The sequence below is a fragment of the Myotis yumanensis genome, unplaced genomic scaffold (genome assembly GCF_028538775.1).
Source record: "Myotis yumanensis isolate MYYU_CA2020_CCGP unplaced genomic scaffold, mMyoYum1.0.hap1 SCAF_8, whole genome shotgun sequence".
Taxonomy (NCBI): Eukaryota; Metazoa; Chordata; class Mammalia; order Chiroptera; family Vespertilionidae; genus Myotis; species Myotis yumanensis.
The window spans coordinates 92,344,189-92,364,580 of record NW_027223759.1 but is presented as its reverse complement, the minus strand read 5'-3'; the positions used below and the strand labels follow the sequence as shown (position 1 = coordinate 92,364,580).

The following is a 20,392-nucleotide window of genomic DNA, read 5'->3' as shown; positions in this document are numbered from 1 at the left end:
AAGAGCTTTCCAGACAAGAAAAAGCTAAAGGAGTTCATCACCACCAAACCAGTATTACAAGAAATGTTAAATGACCTTCTTTTAGAAGGAGAAAAAAAATTTAAAACTATGAAACTAAAATAGCAATAAATACATATTTATCAACAACTAGAGGCCCGGTGTACAAAAATTTGTGCACTCAGGGGGGTCCCTCAGCCCGGCCTATGCCCTCTTGCAGTCTGGGACCTCTCGGAGGATGTCCACCTGCTGGCTTAGGCCCGCTCCCTGGGGGATCAGACCCAAGCTGCCAGTCAGACATCCCTCTGGCAGCCCGGCAGCCCTCGGGGGATGTCTACTTGCCAGCGTGGAGCAGGCCTAAGCTGCAGTCAGACATCCTTAGCGCTGCTGAGGAGGCGGGAGAGGCTCCCACCACCACCGCTGTACTGGCAGCCATCAGCCTGGCTTGTGGCTGAGCAGAGCTCCCCCTGTGGAGCTCCTGCATTGAGCGTCTGCCCCCTGGTGGTCAGTGTGTATCATAGTGACCAGTCATTCCCAGTTGTTCTGCTGTTAGGGTCAGTTTGCATATTACCTTTTTATTATATAGGATTACTTTAAATGTGAATGGATGGCCCTGGCTTGGCTCAGTGTATAGAGTGTCGGCCTATGGACTCAAGGGTCCCGGGTTCGATTCTAGTCAAGGGCACATGCCTAGGTTGCGGGCTCAGTCCCCAGTAGGGGGCATGCAGGAGGCAGCCGATCAATGATTCTCTCATCATTGATGTTTCTCTCTCTCTCTTCCTCTCTGAAATCAATAAAAATATATAAAAATAAATGAATAAATTTAAATGGATGTTTGAGCATCATCCTGTGCATCTAAAGGTTGCGGTTCGATTCATGGTCAGGGCACATACCTAAGTTGCAGGTTCAGTCCCCATTGTGGGCACATACAGAAGACAACCAATTAGTGTTTCTTTCTCTCTCCCTTCTTCTCTCTAAGCATGTCTTTGGGTGAAGATTAAAAATAATAAAATAAAATAAAATAAAGACATACAGTGGCTGAAGGGATAACTAAACAAGATATGTGCTATCTACAAGAGGCCCACTTCCGTTCAAAAGATACACCCAGGCTGAAATAAAGGGATGGAAAACGATATTTCATGAAAATTGGAACAAACAAATAGCTGGGGTAGCAATGCTTATACCAGGCAAAATAGACTTTAAATAACAAGAGACAAAGAATGACCCAGCAATTCCACTTCTGGGTATTTATCCTAAGAAACCCAGAACACTAAAACAAAGACATTCATATGTCCGTTGCAGCATTATTTATAATAGGCAAGATGTGGAAGCAACCTAACTGTCCATCAGCAGATGACTGGATAAAGAAGACGTGGTGCATATACACAATGAAATAGGACCCAGACATAACAAAGAATGAAATCATGCACCTGCAACAGCATGGATGGCCCTAGAGAGTATTGTGCTCAGTAAAATGAGTCAGAAAGAGGAAGACAAATGCCATATGATTTCACTTACGTATGGAATCTAAAGAACCAGCAGAACAGAAACAGATTCATAGAACAGAGCAGATATTGATGCTGCCAGATGGGAGGGAGGTGTGGGGAGATGGGTGGAAAGGTGAAGGGATAGGAAGTACAGATTGGTAGTTGCAGAAGAGTCATGGGGATGTAAAGTACAACATAGGGAATATAGTCAATAATATTCTAATAACTATGCACAGTGTCAGGTGGGCACTAGATTCATCGGGGTGATCACTTTGTAAGTTACGTAAGTGTCTAATCACTGAGTTGTAGATCTGATACTAATATAATATTCCATATCCACTGTAATTGAAAAATTAAAAAGTATTAAAGTAAAGAAAATGCATCAAAAGTGAGGAGGGCTGCCCCTGCCTGTCTCTGACTGCTCTGGGAAGGCAGCCTGTGCATTCCCGTGTTGGCCCCAAGGATAAGCCTACCTGTGAGAAGGGCTCCTGGTGGCTAACTGGGCTCAAATTGATCAGCCGAGCCCAGCAGTCATTGCTAAACAGAGGCTCTCCTGTCAGTCCTGCTCAGGGAGAAGTTGGCACTGAGCTTCCTGCCTGCTTGCATTGTGCTCCAGCTGGCTGAGCCCCTCTTATGAAGTATTGGTAGTTCATGGGATTGTATTTCACCAGCAGGAGACTTTCCTGGCCCAATCAGAGCTGCACAGCTATTTCCTCATTAGCATCTTCACTAACTAATTAGAGTGGCTACATTCTGACCTGGACAGTGCTTTTTGCACTGTGAGATTTGGAGTCCTCATTTGCATGAGGATGGACCAATCAGGGATCAGGGGTGGGACTTCTCTCTCTATAAGTCAGCTCTCCTCTGGTTGGGAGAGTACACTTTCTCTTTACACCAAGATTGCAAACTGCATTTTCACTGGAACAGAGAGCTGAGCAGAGCTGTCTAGCCAGAGGGTGGGTGGGTGGAGGTGGGGTGGGGGGTCTCACCCTAGGGCTGCCTCAGAGCCATGCGATTGTGTAATTGAGGGGTAACACTGTTGAGCTGTGCTGGTCTACAGCTGTGTTGTATCACAATTGCGCTGTTTGCACCGAATGAAGTTTCCTTTCACCACACTTAACATTGGGAATGCCTGTTGGTGTTGAATTGGTACCAGTGACCACGGGCTGACAACTGCTTGGCCTGATGCTGGCTGCTGATGAGACCGGTGTTTGCAAGGCCTGGCTTCCGAGCCACATGTCCCTGCCTTGTTAGCTTCCTCGAAGGTGTCCACAGCCCCTGTTCTCATGGGTCAGCTGTTCTCCCATTTTCGCATCATGTCTGGGTTTCCAGTCCTTTCTATGTTGGTGACAAGCAGATGGGACAGTACAGAGACCAGATCTGTGGGCCTGGAGAGCCCTCTAGACATGGGGAGGGTGAGGAAGGAGGTTATATTGCGGATTTGCGGAACCTGAGCTGAAATTCCAGCGTTACCTTCTTACTGACCAGGGAACTGAGTCAGAGTTTTTTTTCTTGCCTCCAAAACCGACCACCTCATACACCCAAACTCATAAATTCTCTAAGACCGTGGTCGGCAAACTGCAGTTCGCGAGCCACATGCGGCTCTTTGGCCCCTTGAGTGTGGCTCTTCCTAAGCCTTAGGAGTACCCTAATTAAGTTAATAACAATGTACCTACCTATATAGTTTAAGTTTAAAAAATTTGGCTCTCAAAAGAAATTTCAATCGTTGTACTGTTGACATTTGGCTCTGCTGACTAATGAGTTTGCCCACCACTGCTCTAAGACAATCGGAGGAGAACATCAAAACATCGTTGAGACCAGAGCTGACACTTCATTTGACTCTGGCTTATGTAGTGGGTCCCCCCCCCCACCACCAAACATGGCCCCAAGCGAGCGTTCAGATAATGCCTCCGACGTCTCCCGCACCACAGGCTAGCGTCCCTGTCAGAGGTCCTGAGGGGCAGGGGGGCAGGGGGGCAGGAACCGGAGTCCCTGGTTTGGGGGCTGCAGGTCTTCCCAGGGCACGTGATGGGTGGGTGTGTGCGGGGGCGGCGGGGGGGGGGGGTGCTGTCACCTGTGCTTGTAGCCCCGCAGGACTCTCTGGATGCTGACCGCGGCTGTCTCCAGGGCCTGGCTCCTCTGCACCTCCAGCAGAGCGTCCTGATGCTCCTGCAATGGGGCAGACACGCATGCGGCTGCCCCCCTTCACCCCGCACCTCAGGCTTGTCGCTGTGCTCCCGGGAGGCCATGCAGGGGAAGGGCCACGTGGACTGAATGTGGCTCAGAGATGGAAGCTGCCAAAGGGCCCAGCCCCAAGCCAAGGACCTCCCACTCCACCTCTTCTTGCTGTGAACTCAATCTGGCCAACTTCATTCCTGCTCTGGAGAACCCAAGAGGGGGCAAACGTTTCCTGAAAGTTGGTTTATTTCCCCAAATTCATGTGAACGGTGCAGTCAACTGTGTTATGGGCTCCTGCCAGTCTCAATGGAAAAATGTTCCCTTTGGCCTTGGAGTAGGACTCGGTGTGAGAGTCAGCCCTGGGCGGCGGCTCTCTCACTGAGCTCCCCTGAGCCTGTGCCCCGCTGCCACCCTGACCCTGTGGCAGGGACTGTGTTTGTAGAACAGAGAGCAGCTGGCCTTTGGCAGTGGCCGGGCGAGGCCAGGGCTCGGGGGCCTGCGTCAGCCTCGGGTCAAGCAGCACGGAGCCTCTCGTGTGCCTGGGTGGCACTGGGGACACAGAGCGGCCAGACCTCTGCTGTGGCTTCAAGGAGCAGCCAGAGAGGAAGAAGGTGGACGGGAGGGCCTCTCCTGCGCCCCCTCCCCATCCCCCCATTCTCCCAGCAGTCACCCTCTGACTCCTGTATCCCGCCCTGGGCAGGGCCTTCCCTCTAAGGGAATCGGAAGCCACTGCTTCCTGCTTCAGGCTGTGCCCCAGGCCCAGCACAGACCTGCGTAGGGAATGGGCTGCTAGAGGGCGGCCGGGAGGCCCTGGGGCCAGTGAGCAGGGCTCAGGGGAGGAGGCAGTGGAGGGGCGGGGAAGGGTGGCAGGGATGGAGGCACTTGGACGGCCACAGCGGCCTCCAGATCTGACCTCTGCTTTCGCCTCCTCCCTGATTTGCCCGCCATCCAAGGCAGGGGTTTCCTCCAGGGCCTCTCTGACCCACTGCAACCGGAGGCCTGGAGGCAGCAGGACCCAGGTGGCCTCTGTGATGCTGGGCGCCCAGGTGAGGGGGGCGGGGCTGCTTCACACACCTGCCCAGGAGCAAGCTCTGCTGGGGGAGGGCTCAACACCCTGGCACCAGCCCCTGTGGAGGCAGAGCTTCGGGCAGCACAGCCCGGGGTGGGCTGGGACTCAGCCATGGGGCTGCCCTGGGCTCCTGCTCTGCTCCCTTCTCCTCGGGCCTGGCCGGTGCCCCTCTGGAAGCCTCCTGAGCATCTTCAGGGCCTCCCCTACCCCCAGCCCTGCTGTCTACAACCTTGGGTGCTCGGAGGGGGCCACACGCAGAGCTGGGGGGGGGGGGGCGCAGCGGGAGCCCCATGATGGCCCCATGCTCCGAGGCCAAGGCTGCAGGCAGGGTCTCACCTTCAGGAAAATTTTGGTCTTTCCTACTTTCCAGTCTCTGTCTGTCCCCAGCCACGCGTCAGCGATGCGCAGCGTCATCTGCCGGCACTTGTCCCGAAGCTGCCGGGGAGAAGCAGGCGCTGGAGGGCGGGCAGGGACCCGGGGGGGCGGGAGGCTGAGGTCCCCCCGGCCCTGCACCCCAAACCTGAGGCAGGACAGTGAGGGCTTCCCGCTCCCCCGCCCGCGTGGCTCCCACATGCCCCACTCGGGAGCGCCGGCTTTAGGCTACAGACATTCCAACCAAGAAGTCAGCCCCAGCCTGGGGGGCAGCCCCCACACCCAGGGCTCCGGGGGCGGGGGTGGGAGCCCAGGGAGGGGGGCCCGGGCACCCCCTGGGAACGGGGCTGGGGAGCCCACAGGCGGCGGGCCCAGCACACACCTGCCGGCGGGTGGCGCTGGGCAGCAGGACCCCGAAGCGCCCCGCGAACTGCGCGAAGGTGTAGCGGAGCGGGAGGCCCGCCCGGCGGACACGCACGGTCTCTAGGGCCCCGGAGTAGCGCAGCTGCTGCAGGCACAGCTCGCGGTCGAAGAGCTGCGGGCAGAGGCCAGAGGAGAATGAGGGGCGGCCTCCCCCCAAGAGGGACCCCCCTTCTGAAGGCGGCCTCCCCCCAGGTGGACCCCCCTTCTGAAGGCGGCCTCCCCCCAGATGGACCTCCCTTCTGAAGGCGGCCTCCCCCCAAGAGGGACCCCCCTTCTGAAGGCGGCCTCCCCCCAGGTGGACCCCCCTTCTGAAGGCGGCCTCCCCCCAGGTGGACCTCCCTTCTGAAGGCGGCCTCCCCCCAAGAGGGACCCCCCTTCTGAAGGCGGCCTCCCCCCAGGTGGACCCCCCTTCTGAAGGCGGCCTCCCCCCAGGTGGACCTCCCTTCTGAAGGCGGCCTCCCCCCAAGAGGGACCCCCCTTCTGAAGGCGGCCTCCCCCCAGGTAGACCCCCCTTCTGAAGGCGGCCTCCCCCCAGGTGGACCTCCCTTCTGAAGGCGGCCTCCCCCCAAGAGGGACCCCCCTTCTGAAGGCGGCCTCCCCCCAGGTGGACCCCCCCAAAGCGGCGGCCTCCCCCCAAGAGGGACTCCCCTTCTGAAGGCGGCCTCCCCCCAAGAGGGACCCCCCTTCTGAAGGCGGCCTCCCCCCAGGTGGACCCCCCCAAAGCGGCGGCCGGCGCTTGGTTAGAAGTCCCTTTTGGAGGAAATATTTGGTGGAGGGTCTATAGGTCTCCAAGGAGATCACAGTTGGGAACAGAAGCGGTGCCCGCCTCCCCTCGGGTGCGCAGCTGTTTGTATTCACCCCTTTAAGCGCCCCCAGCAGCGCTCCCCAGGAACGCGGCCTCTTCTGCCAGCAGCGCCCCAGCCCGGTTCCTACTCAGAGCAGCTGGCTTTCCCTACGGGGGTGACCATGGCATGGGGGTGGGGGGCTCCGCTCACCCCCCCAACCTTCCAGCCCAGGAGTCTCTGGGCACTGGGGCACCCCTTCCAACCTGGGGAGCCCACCAGCAGGCAGTTACCTACCTGGAAACTGAGGTTCCCAGAGGCAACTGCTCGTGGGTCAGGGCCACACGAAAGGTCTTCTGGGGCAAGTTACCCCCCCCCCCCCCCATCTCGTGTTTCTCATGTGGTCTTTACAACAGCCCCACGGGGCACTGAGCTCCAGTTTCAAGGCGAGGCGCCTGAGGCTCAGGGCCCCACTCCTCAGTCCTGAGCTCGGGTTGGAACTTGAGCCTGCCGGCCCCTCAGCCAGGGTCCCCCTACACCCACAGGGCACCCGCCTCCTGAGGCCGGGGCTGTGGGCAGAGGGCCCTGCCTGGCCCGGGAGCACTGCCGACCTGGAGGATGCGTTCTGGAGAGCCCGGAGAGCCTCAACTTCAATAATTTTCTTCTTTTCAAAAGGTCACTTTATTTAGTATAACATGTTCCCCTTATAAGATGGTTCTCCTTTCAGATGGCCTCTCCCAGTTTGGGGAGTCCTGTATCTGCAGCCTCCGGGTGGGATTCCCAAGCCCACGGCCAAGGGCCCCTGGGCAGGTAGCAGGCGCCCGCCCGCCCGCCCACGCAGAAGCGAGAAGCACGCTCTCAAGGGCCCCCAGGGTGGCCGCAGCCTCTGCAACCCCAGCCCAGCGGATGTGACAGCGGTGGCGGTAGTCCTCCTGCCCTGCAGGCAGGCAGGGGCCATTCTAACTTCCCAGAAGAGAAGCCGCTGGAGAGGGAAGCCGCTGGCCAAGGGTGCAGCGGGCCCGCGGCAGGGCTGACTCCGCAGTCCAACCCTGCCGCTGCCTGAGCATGGCCCGGACCGGCCACCTCACCCTGTGTCCTGTCTATGGGGGGGGGTGACAGCTCGAACACTGTCCAGGCCCCGGGGGAGGGAATGACAGGACCCTAGCTGCCCTCAGACCGGCCAGTAGCTGCCCCTCCCTGTGCCCAGCCTCCCTCATTACCAGCGGCTTCTTGTGCTCATTGGGTTTGATGCAGCGGATGAAGGAGGGCTGGCAGTTGGTCAGGATTTTCATCAGCTGGTCCAGGGACTGCTTGAACTGGCCTGCCAAGGTGGCAGGCTGCCTGCTGGAGTCTGCAGACTGTGGGCAGAAGCACAGGGTCCGACTTGGGTTGGGGAGCACCACCTGGAGCATCGCTGACCCACAGTACAGTCCCGGCTTCGCCGAGGTCCCTCGGGTGGGTGGGCTGTATCCATCCATCCATCCGTCACAGGTTCCCAAGCGCCTACTGTGTGCACCCCTCATTGGATAATGAGGACCCAGAGGAGGATAAGATGGGGCACCTGCCTCCTGTCTAGGGTTGGGGTCCCCCAAGTGGGATGCACAAGATGATGCGCCAGGGTGAGGAGAGGACGTTAGAACTGGGAATGCTCACTTTTTGGCCTCACCCTTCTACATTTTCCAGTTTTGCGCCGGTTTTATATATTTAAAAAATGTTTTATACTATGCATTGTGTGCATTATAGTAAATGTGCATCGTTCTAAAATAAATGTAGTAACTTATGGGCGCAAGAGGGGTGTAAGGGCCCAAGCCCCTTGCCATGAGCAGTGTTGTCTTGTGCAATACCATCGTGGGCAGTGCTCCTTCACCAACCTTCCCAAGGCCCAGTGCACCTGAGCACAGGTGTGTGCCGCCAGGCTGCACCGTCGGGAGCAGAGGGCTCCACACCTGGACCCCTCTGAGGGGAGGATGCAGTCACTGGGCTTTAACCACAGCGGGCAGCATTTTCCTCTTGTCCTGGTTTGTAAAACAACACGCGTTTCCTCCACAGCCACCTGCTCCCCGAAACACCCAGGCCCTGCTCTGGCCACCTGTAGCATCAGGGCAGTGTGCCCGGCCAGCTGCAGGGTCAGGGCAGTGTGCCCGGCCAGCTGCAGGGCCAGTTGGCTCGCTGGCTTCAGGCCGGGTGGCTCGTGCACAGCCTCAGGACTCCTGGGTGTCTCGGGGCCTGCACTGCAGGTGGCCATGGGCCTGAGGCCTCGGGAGCTCCGGCAGGGATGGGGGTAACGGCCAAGGACACTGTGGTGTGGCCAGTGCTCATCGGGGCATGGAGAGAGGACCTCTGTCTGCTCTCTCAGCTCCTCAGCCATCAGCTGGCTCAGCCTCCTGGGGCGGGAGGGGCCTCACCAGAAGCCTCCAGGGCTTTTCTGGAGCAGCCCTGGCTCTGGGGAGGCAGAGGGGCAGCAAACCGCCTTCCAAGATCCTAGGCTGCCCTGGGGGCCCCCGGGCTCTGCCCTTCTCCCTGGAAACAGCCACCCCCCACCCCTCCCACACCCCCCACTCACCCCACACACATACATTACACACCCCCCCACACACCCCACACACATACATTACACACCCCACACACCCCCACACCCCCCCACACACATACATTACACACCCCACACACACCCACACCCCCCACACACCCTACACACATACATTACATGCCCCACACACCCCCCCACACACACCCCACACACATACATTACACGCCCCCACACCCCCCCCACACACCCCACACACATACATTACACGGCCCCACACCCCCACACCCCCCCACACACACCCCACACACATACATTACACACCCCACACCCCCCCACACCCCACACACACATACATTACACACCCCACACCCCCCCACACACCACACACACACCACACACACACATACATCACATGCCCCCCACACACACATATCCGCCACCCCCCACACCACCCCCCCACACCTCCCACCCCCCCACCCCCCCCACACCCCCACACACATACATCACATGCCCCCACACATACCCACACACATACCCCACACCCCCCCACACCCCCTACACACCCACACACATACATCACACGCCCCCACACCCACCCACACACATCCCCCACCCCCCACACCACCCCCCCACACACCCCACATACACCCCCTCACACCCCCCCACACACCCACACACACCCCCACACCCCACACACCCACACACATACATCACACCCCCACACACACACCCCACACATACCCACACACATACATCACACGCCCCCATACACAACATACAAATCCCCCACATCCCCCTCACACACACCACCCACACCCACACACATACATCACATGCCCCCACACACAACAAACACATTTCCCACCCCCACACACACACCACACACACACACACACCATGCCCTCCCACACCCCACACACTAACAGACACACCACACATGCATACACCATACGCCCCCCTCCCACACCACACACCACGCCCCCCGCACACCACACACTACACACACAAGCAGCACACATACATCACACACCCACCACACACGCATACACCATATGCCCCCCACACCACATACACACACACCATGCCCCCACACACACCACACACCACACACCACACACCACACACACACACTACGCACGTACACCACACACACCACGCCCTCCCACACACAGCACACACACACCCCACACGCATACACCACACGCCCCCCCGCACACCACACAAAACACAACGCCCACATTCAGTCACACACACCACAGATACTATACACATATCACAAGCACACATACATACACCATACAGTGGACCATACACCACATGCACACCCCATCTCCTACTGTCAGCACAGGTAGGTAGTTATTAGCGTGAGGAAGAGAGCTAGTTATTAACATAAGGGAGCAAAAGGGATTAAATCATCTTAATCCAGGAAGCTGGAGCAGGGAGCAGGGAGCAGCATTCCCACTAGCTGACTGGTCACCAGGCAGGTTCACACACTACAGGAAACTGGCAGAGAGGAGACTTCATCCTCAGAAGGGATAGGACCATCTCCCCAGGGTGCTCAGGCCCGGTCTGGTACCAGACCGACGGGAGGAAACTCCTCGCTGGGCACATGCTCAAGAGGAGCGAGCTGCTGTAATGGCACTTGTGGACATGCTCCGTGGGAGTCAGGGTGAGGAGACAGGGCAGGACCTCGCCTGGGAACACGGGAAAGGCCATCAGATTGGAGAGAGGACGGGAAACCCCCCGAGTTTGCTGGGAAAAGTCAGGAGTCCGGGTTGGAGCATGTGAATGGTGCCGGTCCTTTACCTGACCAAGAAGAGAGATGGAGGACTGCCAGGGCAGGGCTGTAGAGCCTGCCCCCCTCTCCGTCCCCAAACTCACAATAAAATCCTGCATCACATTTTAACTCCTCCATGCGGTGCCTTTGACCTTCCTTTCTCATGACACCAAAAAAGAACTCATTTATCACCAGCCACACCACACACACACACACACACACACACACACACATCCACACACACATACCACACACATGCCACATGCACACGCACCCATGCACACCCTCAACACATACAGCACTCAGAACACACACACAGGCTGATAGAGACACGTAGCAATATTAACACAAGCAGAAGTGCCTTAGCAAGACCACCCACGCTCGGAAGCAGGCACGTGGGCCTGTCCCTCGAGAGCACCCCGCTCCCTCCCTCCCTCCCATGAGGCTGAGAGCCCTGACAGGTGGCCAAGGCAGAGAGAGGGAGGGGGAGAGAGGTGGAGAGGGGGTAGAGGGAGGAAGGGGGAGAAAGGAATGGAGGGGGAGAGGGGGAGATAGGGAGAGAGGGAGGAGGGAGGGGGGAAGGGGCGGGGAGAGAGGGGAGAGGGGAGGGGGGGCGGGGAGAGGGGGAGAGGGAGAGGGGGAAAGGGGCGGGAGAGAGGGGGGAGGGGGCGGGGGGAGATGGGTGTGGGGGCGGGGGGGAGAGGAGTGTGGGGTGGGGGGAGTGGGGCAGGGTGGGTAGAGGAGCGGAGAGCAGAGGAGAGGGGCGGAGAGGGGGGGAGAGGGAAGTGCGGGGAGAGGGGGTAATGGGGGGAGAGGGGGGGGGGGCAGAGGGGGCGGAGGGGGGCAGAGGAGGGCAGAGGGGCAGAGAGGGGTAAAGAAGGGCAGAGAGGGGAGGAGAGGGGCTGATAGGGGCGTAGGGGGGCAGATGGCGGTGGAGGGGGGCAGATGGCGGTGGAGGGGAGCAGATGGGGGTGGAGGGGGGCAGATGGGGGTGGAGGGGGGCAGATGGGGGTGGAGGGGGGCAGATAGGGGTGGAAGGGGGCAGATGGGGGTGGAGGGGAGCAGATGGGGGTGGAGGGGGGCAGATGGGGGTGGAGGGGGGCAGATAGGGGTGGAAGGGGGCAGATGGGGGTGGAGGTAGCAGATAGGGGGGAGGGAGAGGGAGGGGGCGGGAGGCGCAGCCAGGGGGCCCACCTTTGAGGACCTGGCTCCCCGCCTGCCCCCCCCAAAAAAAAAGCTTGATGTCCGCTGACTCCAACTTGAAGATTTCCCGCAGGAACTTGTTTCGGGAGGAGTGGACCAGGGTGAGGATATCTGTGCTCAGCACGTCTCGATTCTTCTCCAAGAAGCCTGTGGGCAGCAGGGCGCCCACCCGCCGGCTCAGCTGCACTGTGAGCCAGGGAGAGGGCCGCGCGCGGGGGGCCTGGCACAGGGCTCTGAGGCACCCTGCACCCGCCTCCTCTCGTGTCCGGCCAGCGGGAGGCCTGCACCCAGCACCACGCCAGGTCACATGGACAGGTGACCCCACCCCACAATCCACCCCCATCCAGGCCCTGGCCCAGCGCCCGGTCTGTCTGCACTCTGGCGGCCTCTGCCCCGCTCTGTGCCACACATTCCTGCCGAGGGCCTTCCTGTCACCCCGACTGGACCCTGCCTCTGCCCCCCAGGGCACTCGTCACCCTCTTCTCTGCCTTTCTCACCTCCTGCCCCCGCCCCTGGCACCCGTCACCCCGGCCTCCGCCGGCCTGCGCTCTGGCCCCACATGCGTCTGGGACGCTCTTTCCTCCCAACCCAGGCGGCAGCTCCTGCTCGGGTGCCCAGACCAGCTCCAGCGCCGTCCCGTCCGGTCCCCTCCGGCGGCTCTCCGGGCCCACAACCCTGGGCAGACTGTCTCTCGGGCCCTTTGCTCAGCCGGGGATGCTCTGAGGCCTTGCCATCTCCTCCCCCAGCCTTGGCTTCCCGGGGCCAGGCCGCGGGCAGCAGGGACAGGAGCCGGTCCAGTACGCACCTCTCCCGGTCACCCCACACCTGCTGCGCAGTCCGCACCCTGCGGTCACGTCCCCATGGTCAGGCCTGACCGCAGAACCCCTGGGGGCCCTCGGGGTCTAACTCAGGGTGGCAGCGACTTTGCTTCTGGACCCACACGGAAGAGGGAAGAAGTTAAACACCTTGGCCTCCTGGCTCCCAGGACGTCGGGGCGTCTCACTGCCCCAGCTGCTTGCAGGCTACTCCCTGTCAGGTCAGCCTTTAGTCCGTGCAGCCTGGGAGGGAGCACGCTCCCTTAGGCAGTATGTGTGTGTGCTGTGTGCGTGCGCTGTGTGTGTGCATGTGGGTGCGTGTGTCTCTGTGTGTAAGCATTTGTGTGTGAGCACGTGTGTGCTGTGTGTGTGCACGTGTGTGTATACACGTGTGAGCATGTGTGTGCTGTGTGCACGTGTGTGCGTGCTGCGTGCGTGCACGGCGCGAGCATCTCGGTGTGTGAGCATATGTGTGCTGTGTGTGTGCATGTGCTGTGTGTGCGTGTATGAGCATGTGTGTGCTGTGTGCGCGCGTGCATATGTGTGCTGTGTGTGAGCGTGTGTGAGCGTGTGAGCATATGTGTGCTGTGTGTGCGTGTATGCGCATGTGTGTGTGTGTGAGCATATGTGTGCTGTAGCAGACATGTTTAGGAAGCAAGCACATGTGTAACTCACTACGGGGACCTGAGAGCCTGGTACCCCCAGGCCGTCCACAGCCCTGCTCTGGGTTCGGGAGGTCCCGCGGGGCCCAGGCTCCGCCTGAGCGCCCAGAACGGGGGGAGGCCAGTCTTGTGGGCTGAGTCGTGTCTCCCCACAACCCGCATGTTGAAGTCCCAACCGCAAGCCAGAGTGTGACTCCGTGTGGAGGTAAAGGTGGTCGGAGGCGGAGAGGTTGAAATGCAGCTGCTCGGGTGGGTCCTGGTCCCGGGCGGAGCCGCAAGAAGAGCAGCACCGGACAGACGCACAGACAGAAAGATGCGAGCAGCTTCCATCCGCAGGCCTCGGAGGGTGCTGCCCTCCTGACACTGATCTTGGACTCCAGCCTCCACACGTGAGGACCGAACCTCTGCCCATCGGCGTGACTTCGCTGTGGCAGCCCCAGGCCACCAGCAAGGCAGGTCCCGGAGGACAGGACACACCCCCCATCATGGAGAGTGGGCTCGCTCTCCGGTGGGCACAGACCCACTGGCAAGGCTGCCCTGCAAGCCAGGCCTGGAGGGGCTGCTCCGGGGACTCTGAGGGTTGGCTCTGCATGAACGGGACCCCGACTTTCCTCGCCCACTCTGCCCTTTTTTTAAGTCACCCCACCTTTTAGTGCGGTGCTCCGTGCATACCTGCACAGCCTGGGGGAGCCTCGGGGAGGAGCTAAGGTGGGAGGGGGGGAGGGAGCTCAGTGCCTGGGAGAGGGGCTTCCCCAGGAGCCTGGCGGGGCACAGCCCTCAGAGCTGGAATGATGCCAGGGAGCAGGTGCCACCTCATCTCTCCAACTGAGCAGTGTGCCCGCGAGGCTCCAGCTACCCAGCCGGACGCGTCCTTGTTCCTGCATCGGAGCTGAGAGTCGCGCTGTGCTGCATGCGCTCTCCGGCCGCAGCTGCACCCTGGACACGGCTCCCTCTTCTCGGCTCACCAAAGGGTGGCCCACCCAGGCCCTGCTTTCTCAGTCAGAACCTTGCTCAATCCTATCTCAACTTATACAATAAGGAACTCACAGGGATCAAAGGCCTAAATGTAAAGCTAAAGTTAGAAAACTCTTAGAAGAAAACGCAGGGGGAAGTCTTGGGTTGGACAATAGTTTCTAAGTCATGAAACCAAAAGCATGAGCAACAACAAAAAAATAGGTAACCTGACGAGGTAGCTCAGTTGGTTAGAGCGTCGTCCTGAAACACCAAGGTTGTGGGTTCACATACAAGAATCAGCCAATGAATGCATAAACAAGTGGAACAACAAATCAATGTTTCTCTCTCTCTTTCTCTCTCTCTACCCCCTCACTTCCTCTTTCTCTAAAATCAATCAATAAAAGAAATAGGTAAGTTGGACTTGATCAAAATTAACATTTTTGTGCTTCAAAGAACACTATTAAGAAAGTGAAAAGATAACCCACAGAATTAAATATTTACAAATTACATATCTGATAAGGTACTTATATTCAGAATACATAACAAACTCTTACAACTTGACAATAAAAGGACAACCCAATTAAAATATGGGCAAAGGATTCGGAGAGAGATTTCTCCAGGGATGACATGCAAAAGGCCAATGAGCACGTGGAAGGCTGCTCGCCATCACCGGGCATCATGAGGCACAGACCCAAACCACCGGAGACACCACGGTAAGCCCCAGACGGCCACAGCCAAACGGCAGGCGGTGCCGTGTGTCGGCGAGGGCCCGGAGAGACTGGAACCCTCATACGTAAAATGGGGGGCCATTTTGGAGAACAGCTTGGTGGTTACACAGAAAGTTAAACTAGAGGGCCCGAAGAAGTGGAAACATATGTCCACATAGCAACTTGCACATGAGTGGCCATAGCAGCATCATTCAAAATAGCCAAAAAGTAGAGCAACTCCAATGTCCACCAACTGATAAAGGAATAGACAAAGCGCGGCGTGTTCACACAGCGGCTGTTACGCTGCAATATGAAGAAACAAAGTGTGGCACCTGCGCCACACGGAGAGCCTTGAAAGCACGGTGCTCAGGGGCAGAAGCCAGTCACAGAGACCACGGACTGTGTGGCTCCGTCCGTACGAAATACGACGAGCAGGCAAACCCACAGAGAGGGAGGGGGTGGCTGCCGGGGCTGGGAGGGGTGGGGGCAACGCAGAATAACTGCGAGTGGGAGGCTTCTTGTTGGGGTGATGAAAGGTTTTAAATTGTGGCAACAGTTATACAATTCTGGGTGAACATACTAAAATCCACTGAGTTGTGTGCTTAAAATGGGCGAATCATGCCGGCCGGCATGGCTCAGTGGTTGAACATCGACCTATGAACGAGGAGGTCACAGTTCTAGTCCCGGTCCGGGCACAGGCCTGGGGTTGTGGGCACAGTCTCCAGTGAGAGCGTGCAGGAGGCAGCCGGCCAATGATCCTCTCTCATCATTGATGTTTCTATCTCTCTCTCCCTTCCTTCCTCTCTATATATTTAAACTACAACCAAAAAATGGGTGAATCGCATGGTATGTGAATTATAACTCAATAGAACTATTACAAACAAAACATGCCTGGCCCATTCAATTCCCTCTTTCCCATTGCTCTGCAGAACGACCTAAGGTCCCAGCCTGCCTCCTGGGCCTTCCTGAGCGCGCAGCCGTGAGCCGTGCAGCGAGCCTACCTTCCGCCTGGTAGTACACCTCTCCGGCAAAGTGGGCAATGCCGAACCTGGCATCGTGGATGTTCTTGGGCTGCAGGAAGGCCTTGTTGTTGGCGTGGACACTGTTCAGTTTTTGCAGCATGGTGGCATCCGTCCCCTGGGAGAACACAGACACCCTGTGGGCTGAGGCCCAGAGCCCAGCCACAGGGGCAGCGGGGGCACCCACAGAGCTCAGGGCTCCCACCGGCCAAAGCAACCGCTCAGAATGACCCACGGCCTTCCTACGGACAGGAAACTGACACTGAGGGGGCGGGGCTTGTCACATGAGCCAGGCAGAGCCTGGGCAGATACTGGGTCTGCCACCCTCCACTGCCAGCTCTCTGACTCCACCCTTCCCACCATGGTCCAGGCGCCCAGCCTGGCTTCCCCTTCTCTGGATGAAGAGCTCCTACTGACTGCATCTGAGAATGTCTCCCCAGGGACAGGCAGGTCTCCCCAGGGATAGGCAAAGAGGATGTTTCCCTTCTCTGTCCCGGCTGCAGCCTTGCCCGCAGGTGCCCAGGAGGCCTCACTGGGGCGCTCTTGAGTCTGACCCATGACTGAGATGTGGGTCATTCTGGGGGGAGGGGGGCAGGTTGCCGAGCGAGCTGGGCCTCGAGGGAGAGCAGGTCTGGTTGGGAGATGAGGCTGGTTTGCTGATTCCTGGCAGAGGTTCCAGCAACCTCAGAACAAAGGAGCCACCCAGGGAGTTCCCCAACCGCCCGGAGGAGACTGATGGGCGAGGTCTCAACCAGAGGGGCGGGCTCAGGGCGCACCTGTGGGAGGCGGCTCTCCTCGTCCAGGAGGGAGATGACGCTCATGGGCTTCAGGGCCAGCAGGTCCAGGGTGGGCCGATTGTCCGTGTAGCCGACGAAGTCCCAGGCGACGCCCTCGGAGCGGTACTCCTCCTGCTCCTGGGTGAACACGTGCTGCACGAAGAACTGCTGCAGGTGCTCGTTGGCGAAGTTGATGCAGAGCTGTTCGAAGCTGCGGGCGGGGTGGGAGGGCGTCGGCTCTGCCCTGCGCAGCCGTGAGCACCCTCCCCGGCATTTGCGCAGAGCCCACGGGTGCGCCGCAGACGCACATCCCCCTTCCCAGCCAGCTGTGTGCACCGGGCACACACCCTCCCTCCTCTCTGCTCCGCCCCCACTTCACCTCCTCCCTCTGGGGCAAGCACACTAACAGAAAGGAGCAGCTCTGAAGGCATGCCATCCACCCCGCCTCGGCTCCTCGCCGACCTCCTGGGCTCTGTGCCAGGGCTGCCTACCCTGACAGGGAAATGGTCCCCGGGAACCCGTGTAACCGCCCGGCCTATGGCAAGGGCCTTGGCATGAGGGGAGCGTCTGCAGACTCAGGAGTGGCAGCTGGGCTCCTCTGCATCCAGCAGATGTGCTCCCGCCCCTGCCCTCCCCCCGGGGGGCAGTCAGCAAACAGGAGTCATGCTGCCCCCTCCACCCACCTCCTCCCCATTCCAATCCAGCTGGGCCCACTCTGCCCTGCAAGTGCCCTGACTCTTCCCACGCCTGCTGCCGCGGCACAGCCACCTGCCCTGCTCCAGGAGCGCCCACGGTCCTTCTGGACTTGCCCCCTGGCCCCTCCGGCCTTTTGGACTCACTATAGAGCAGTGGTTCTCAACCTTCCTAATGCCGCGACCCTTTAATACAGTTCCTCATGTTGTGGTGACCCCCAATTTCATTGTTACAAATTGAACATAATTAAAGCACAGTGATTAATCACAAAAACAGTATATAATTATATATGTGCTTTCCGATGGTCTTAGGCGACCCCTGTGAAAGGGTCGTTCGACCCCCAAAGGGGCCGCGGCCCACAGGTTGAGAACCACTGCTATAGATGGAGCTTTCTGACCTGCAGGCCCAGCTCACCCCTCCCCGGGCAGGACCCAGGGACACAGCAGGAAGCCTGCCTCTGTCCCAGAGTGGCCCCTGGCTGGGCTGGGCCACTCTACTCTCCACGGGCTGCTTCCCCATCCCCATCCGAGTCCTCATGCCCAGGCCAATGGCATCCCCGGTCTCAGACAGGCCTTCCTGCTCAGGATGGCTGCCGATCGCTACAAAACCTCATCAGACCTGGACTGGCTGTTCCGCATCTGCTGGCCCAGGAGGTGAGGGCACAGGTGGGCATGTCCCCCACGCCCCACACTTTGCTCGGAGCTGGCTCCATGGACATTGTGGGGGGCCTGGCTGAGTGACCGGTGACCAGGCCGCAGGCTGCAGCCCTGTCACAAAGCCCCCTTGGCCCCTTCGGGAGGGCTCCTTGCATCAATGGCCTGACCCCCACAACCCACTACTCATGCTCCTGAAGTTTCCAGTGCTTGGTTTGCCCACTGTCCCCCTTGAGGACAGAAACCAACAGCCTGGCCACCTCCCAGCTGACTGTGCCTTAGAGCTCCCATCACTGGGCGGTTCTGCCAGCCTTGCCCATGCTGCTGCCCTGCCCGCACAGCCGGCTGGAGCTGCCACGCAGGGGAATGGCTTGTGTCTTGACATTCCGGCTCACCAAGGGGCCCTCAGGCTCCTGTGGAGATGGGCCCTGGGCAGGCCCTGTGAAGGCTGGGCCGTCCCCTGCCAGTGACGAGCCAGGCTCACCTGAGAAGCTGCTAGTAGATTGCATACAGGTGCTTCCTGCTCTCTCCTCACTTTTCTCACTTGCTAATGTGCCAGAGTCTCAGCTATCCTTGCCCTTCAACACCCCAGCCTCCCACACCCCAGCCTTCATCACTTCACCGCTGGGGGTCCTCTTCTGACCTGCCTCCGGGCTCCGTTCAGCCTCCATTCAGGGTTGCAGGGACCTGGCCAGAGAAGGCCTGCCCTGCCTTTCCACTGCCCAACGAAAACACCAGGGACGGCCCCCTTCAATTTACAGAGCATGATAGGGCACCTGAAGGTGCCAGCCAGTCAATGTCCTTGACTTTCTATTCACCTTAACCCTAAAACTAATCCTACCCCTACCCCTAGCCCTAGCCCTAACCCTAACCATAGCCCTAACCCTACCCTAGCCCTAACCCTAAACCTAATCCTAACCCTAACCCTACCCTAGCCCTAGCCCTAAACCTAATCCTAACCCTAAATCTATTCATAGCCCTAGCCCTAGCCCTAAACCTAATCCTAACCCTAACTCTACCCTAGCCCTAGCCCTAGCCCTAAACCTAATCCTAACCCTAAACCTAATCATAGCCCTAGCCCTAACACTAAAACTAATCCTACCCCTAACCCTAACCCTAGCCCTAGCCCTAACCATAGCCCTAACCCTAACCATAGCCCTAACCCTAACTCTAGCTCTAACTCTAATCTAACCCTAATGCTAGCCCTAGCCCTAACCCGAGCCCTAGACCTAACTCTAACCCTAGCACTAGCCCCAACTCTAACCCTAGCCCTAGCCTGAGCACTAGCCCTAGCCCTAACTCTAACCCTAGTCCTAGCCCTAACCCTAATCCTAACCTTAATCCTAACCCTAACCAAGCATGACAGAGCACCTGAAGTTGCCAGCCAATCAATGTCATTGACTTTCACTTTCACACTAACCCCACCTGATTATTCGCTCTGATTCATGAGGAGAGCAGATGGCCCCAGAGGGGTGCTCTCGCTCTGTGCCTCCTCTGGACGCGCTGGGGTGCTGGGGGCACACACAGACCAGCTCCCTGCAGGAAGACTCGCCTTCTCAGCGGGCTCAGCCTGCGCTGGGATTGGAAGTGCGAGTGGGGGGCGGGGGGGAGGAATGGCTGCCCGCTCACGTGGTCAGTGAGGAGTGGGCTTGTCGTCCATTTCCTGAAAGCAGGTGAGCAGAGACCATCCTGTCATACCTATTGTTCTGGAAGTTTTCAAAGCCAAATATGTCCAGGAGGCCAATGGCCCTTCGCACATGTTTCGGGTCCTGGGCGGGGGGAGTGAAAATCGCAGCGTTGATCTTCTTGACAATCCACAGGAAGAGGTGCCCATAGATGCCCTGAGGAGACATGGGTGCGGCTCAAGGGCTGTGGGCCCAGGAGGAAGGTTGCCCCTTTCCCCAAACTCACCCGAAAGGCTGCGCTCAGACCTACTGAAGGGCATCATCCCTGCTGTACAGGCAAGAGGCCACGCCTAGGGAGGCGGGAGGCCACAGTCACGGGGCAGGTGCCGGCAGAGCCGGGATGGCCAGCGGCCCACGCTATCCTGCTCTCCACCTCCCTCCGCTCCGCACCTTGACGAGGGCGTCCCTCCGGTCGGCAGCCTGGGTGGTGCTCAGAGGCCTGGCGACCAGCTCCCCGCGGATGGCGATGGAGTGCTTGACCAGACAGTCCCGGAGCGCCTGCTGCGTCACCTGGAAGGAGGTGGGCAGCTGACGGAGCAGGGCTGGCTCCAGGGTTCTGACCTGCTTGTGCCATGTCTTGTTCCCTCTCATGACCAACATGTATGCCCCA

The 20,392-nt window shown here is 59.0% G+C and overlaps 1 protein-coding gene across 1 annotated transcript in view; it reads right to left on the bottom strand.

Annotated features, from left to right (window-relative positions):
* MYO7B (myosin VIIB) overlaps nt 1–20,392 on the bottom strand; it is a 95,563-nt gene that overhangs the window by 31,164 nt on the left and 44,007 nt on the right. The window contains 9 exon segments of the mRNA XM_070423189.1: nt 3,559–3,653; nt 5,068–5,166; nt 5,486–5,638; nt 7,529–7,668; nt 11,813–11,965; nt 15,958–16,093; nt 16,752–16,962; nt 19,796–19,938; nt 20,173–20,292. Of these exon segments, the coding sequence (XP_070279290.1) occupies nt 3,559–3,653; nt 5,068–5,166; nt 5,486–5,638; nt 7,529–7,668; nt 11,813–11,965; nt 15,958–16,093; nt 16,752–16,962; nt 19,796–19,938; nt 20,173–20,292 (1,250 nt within the window).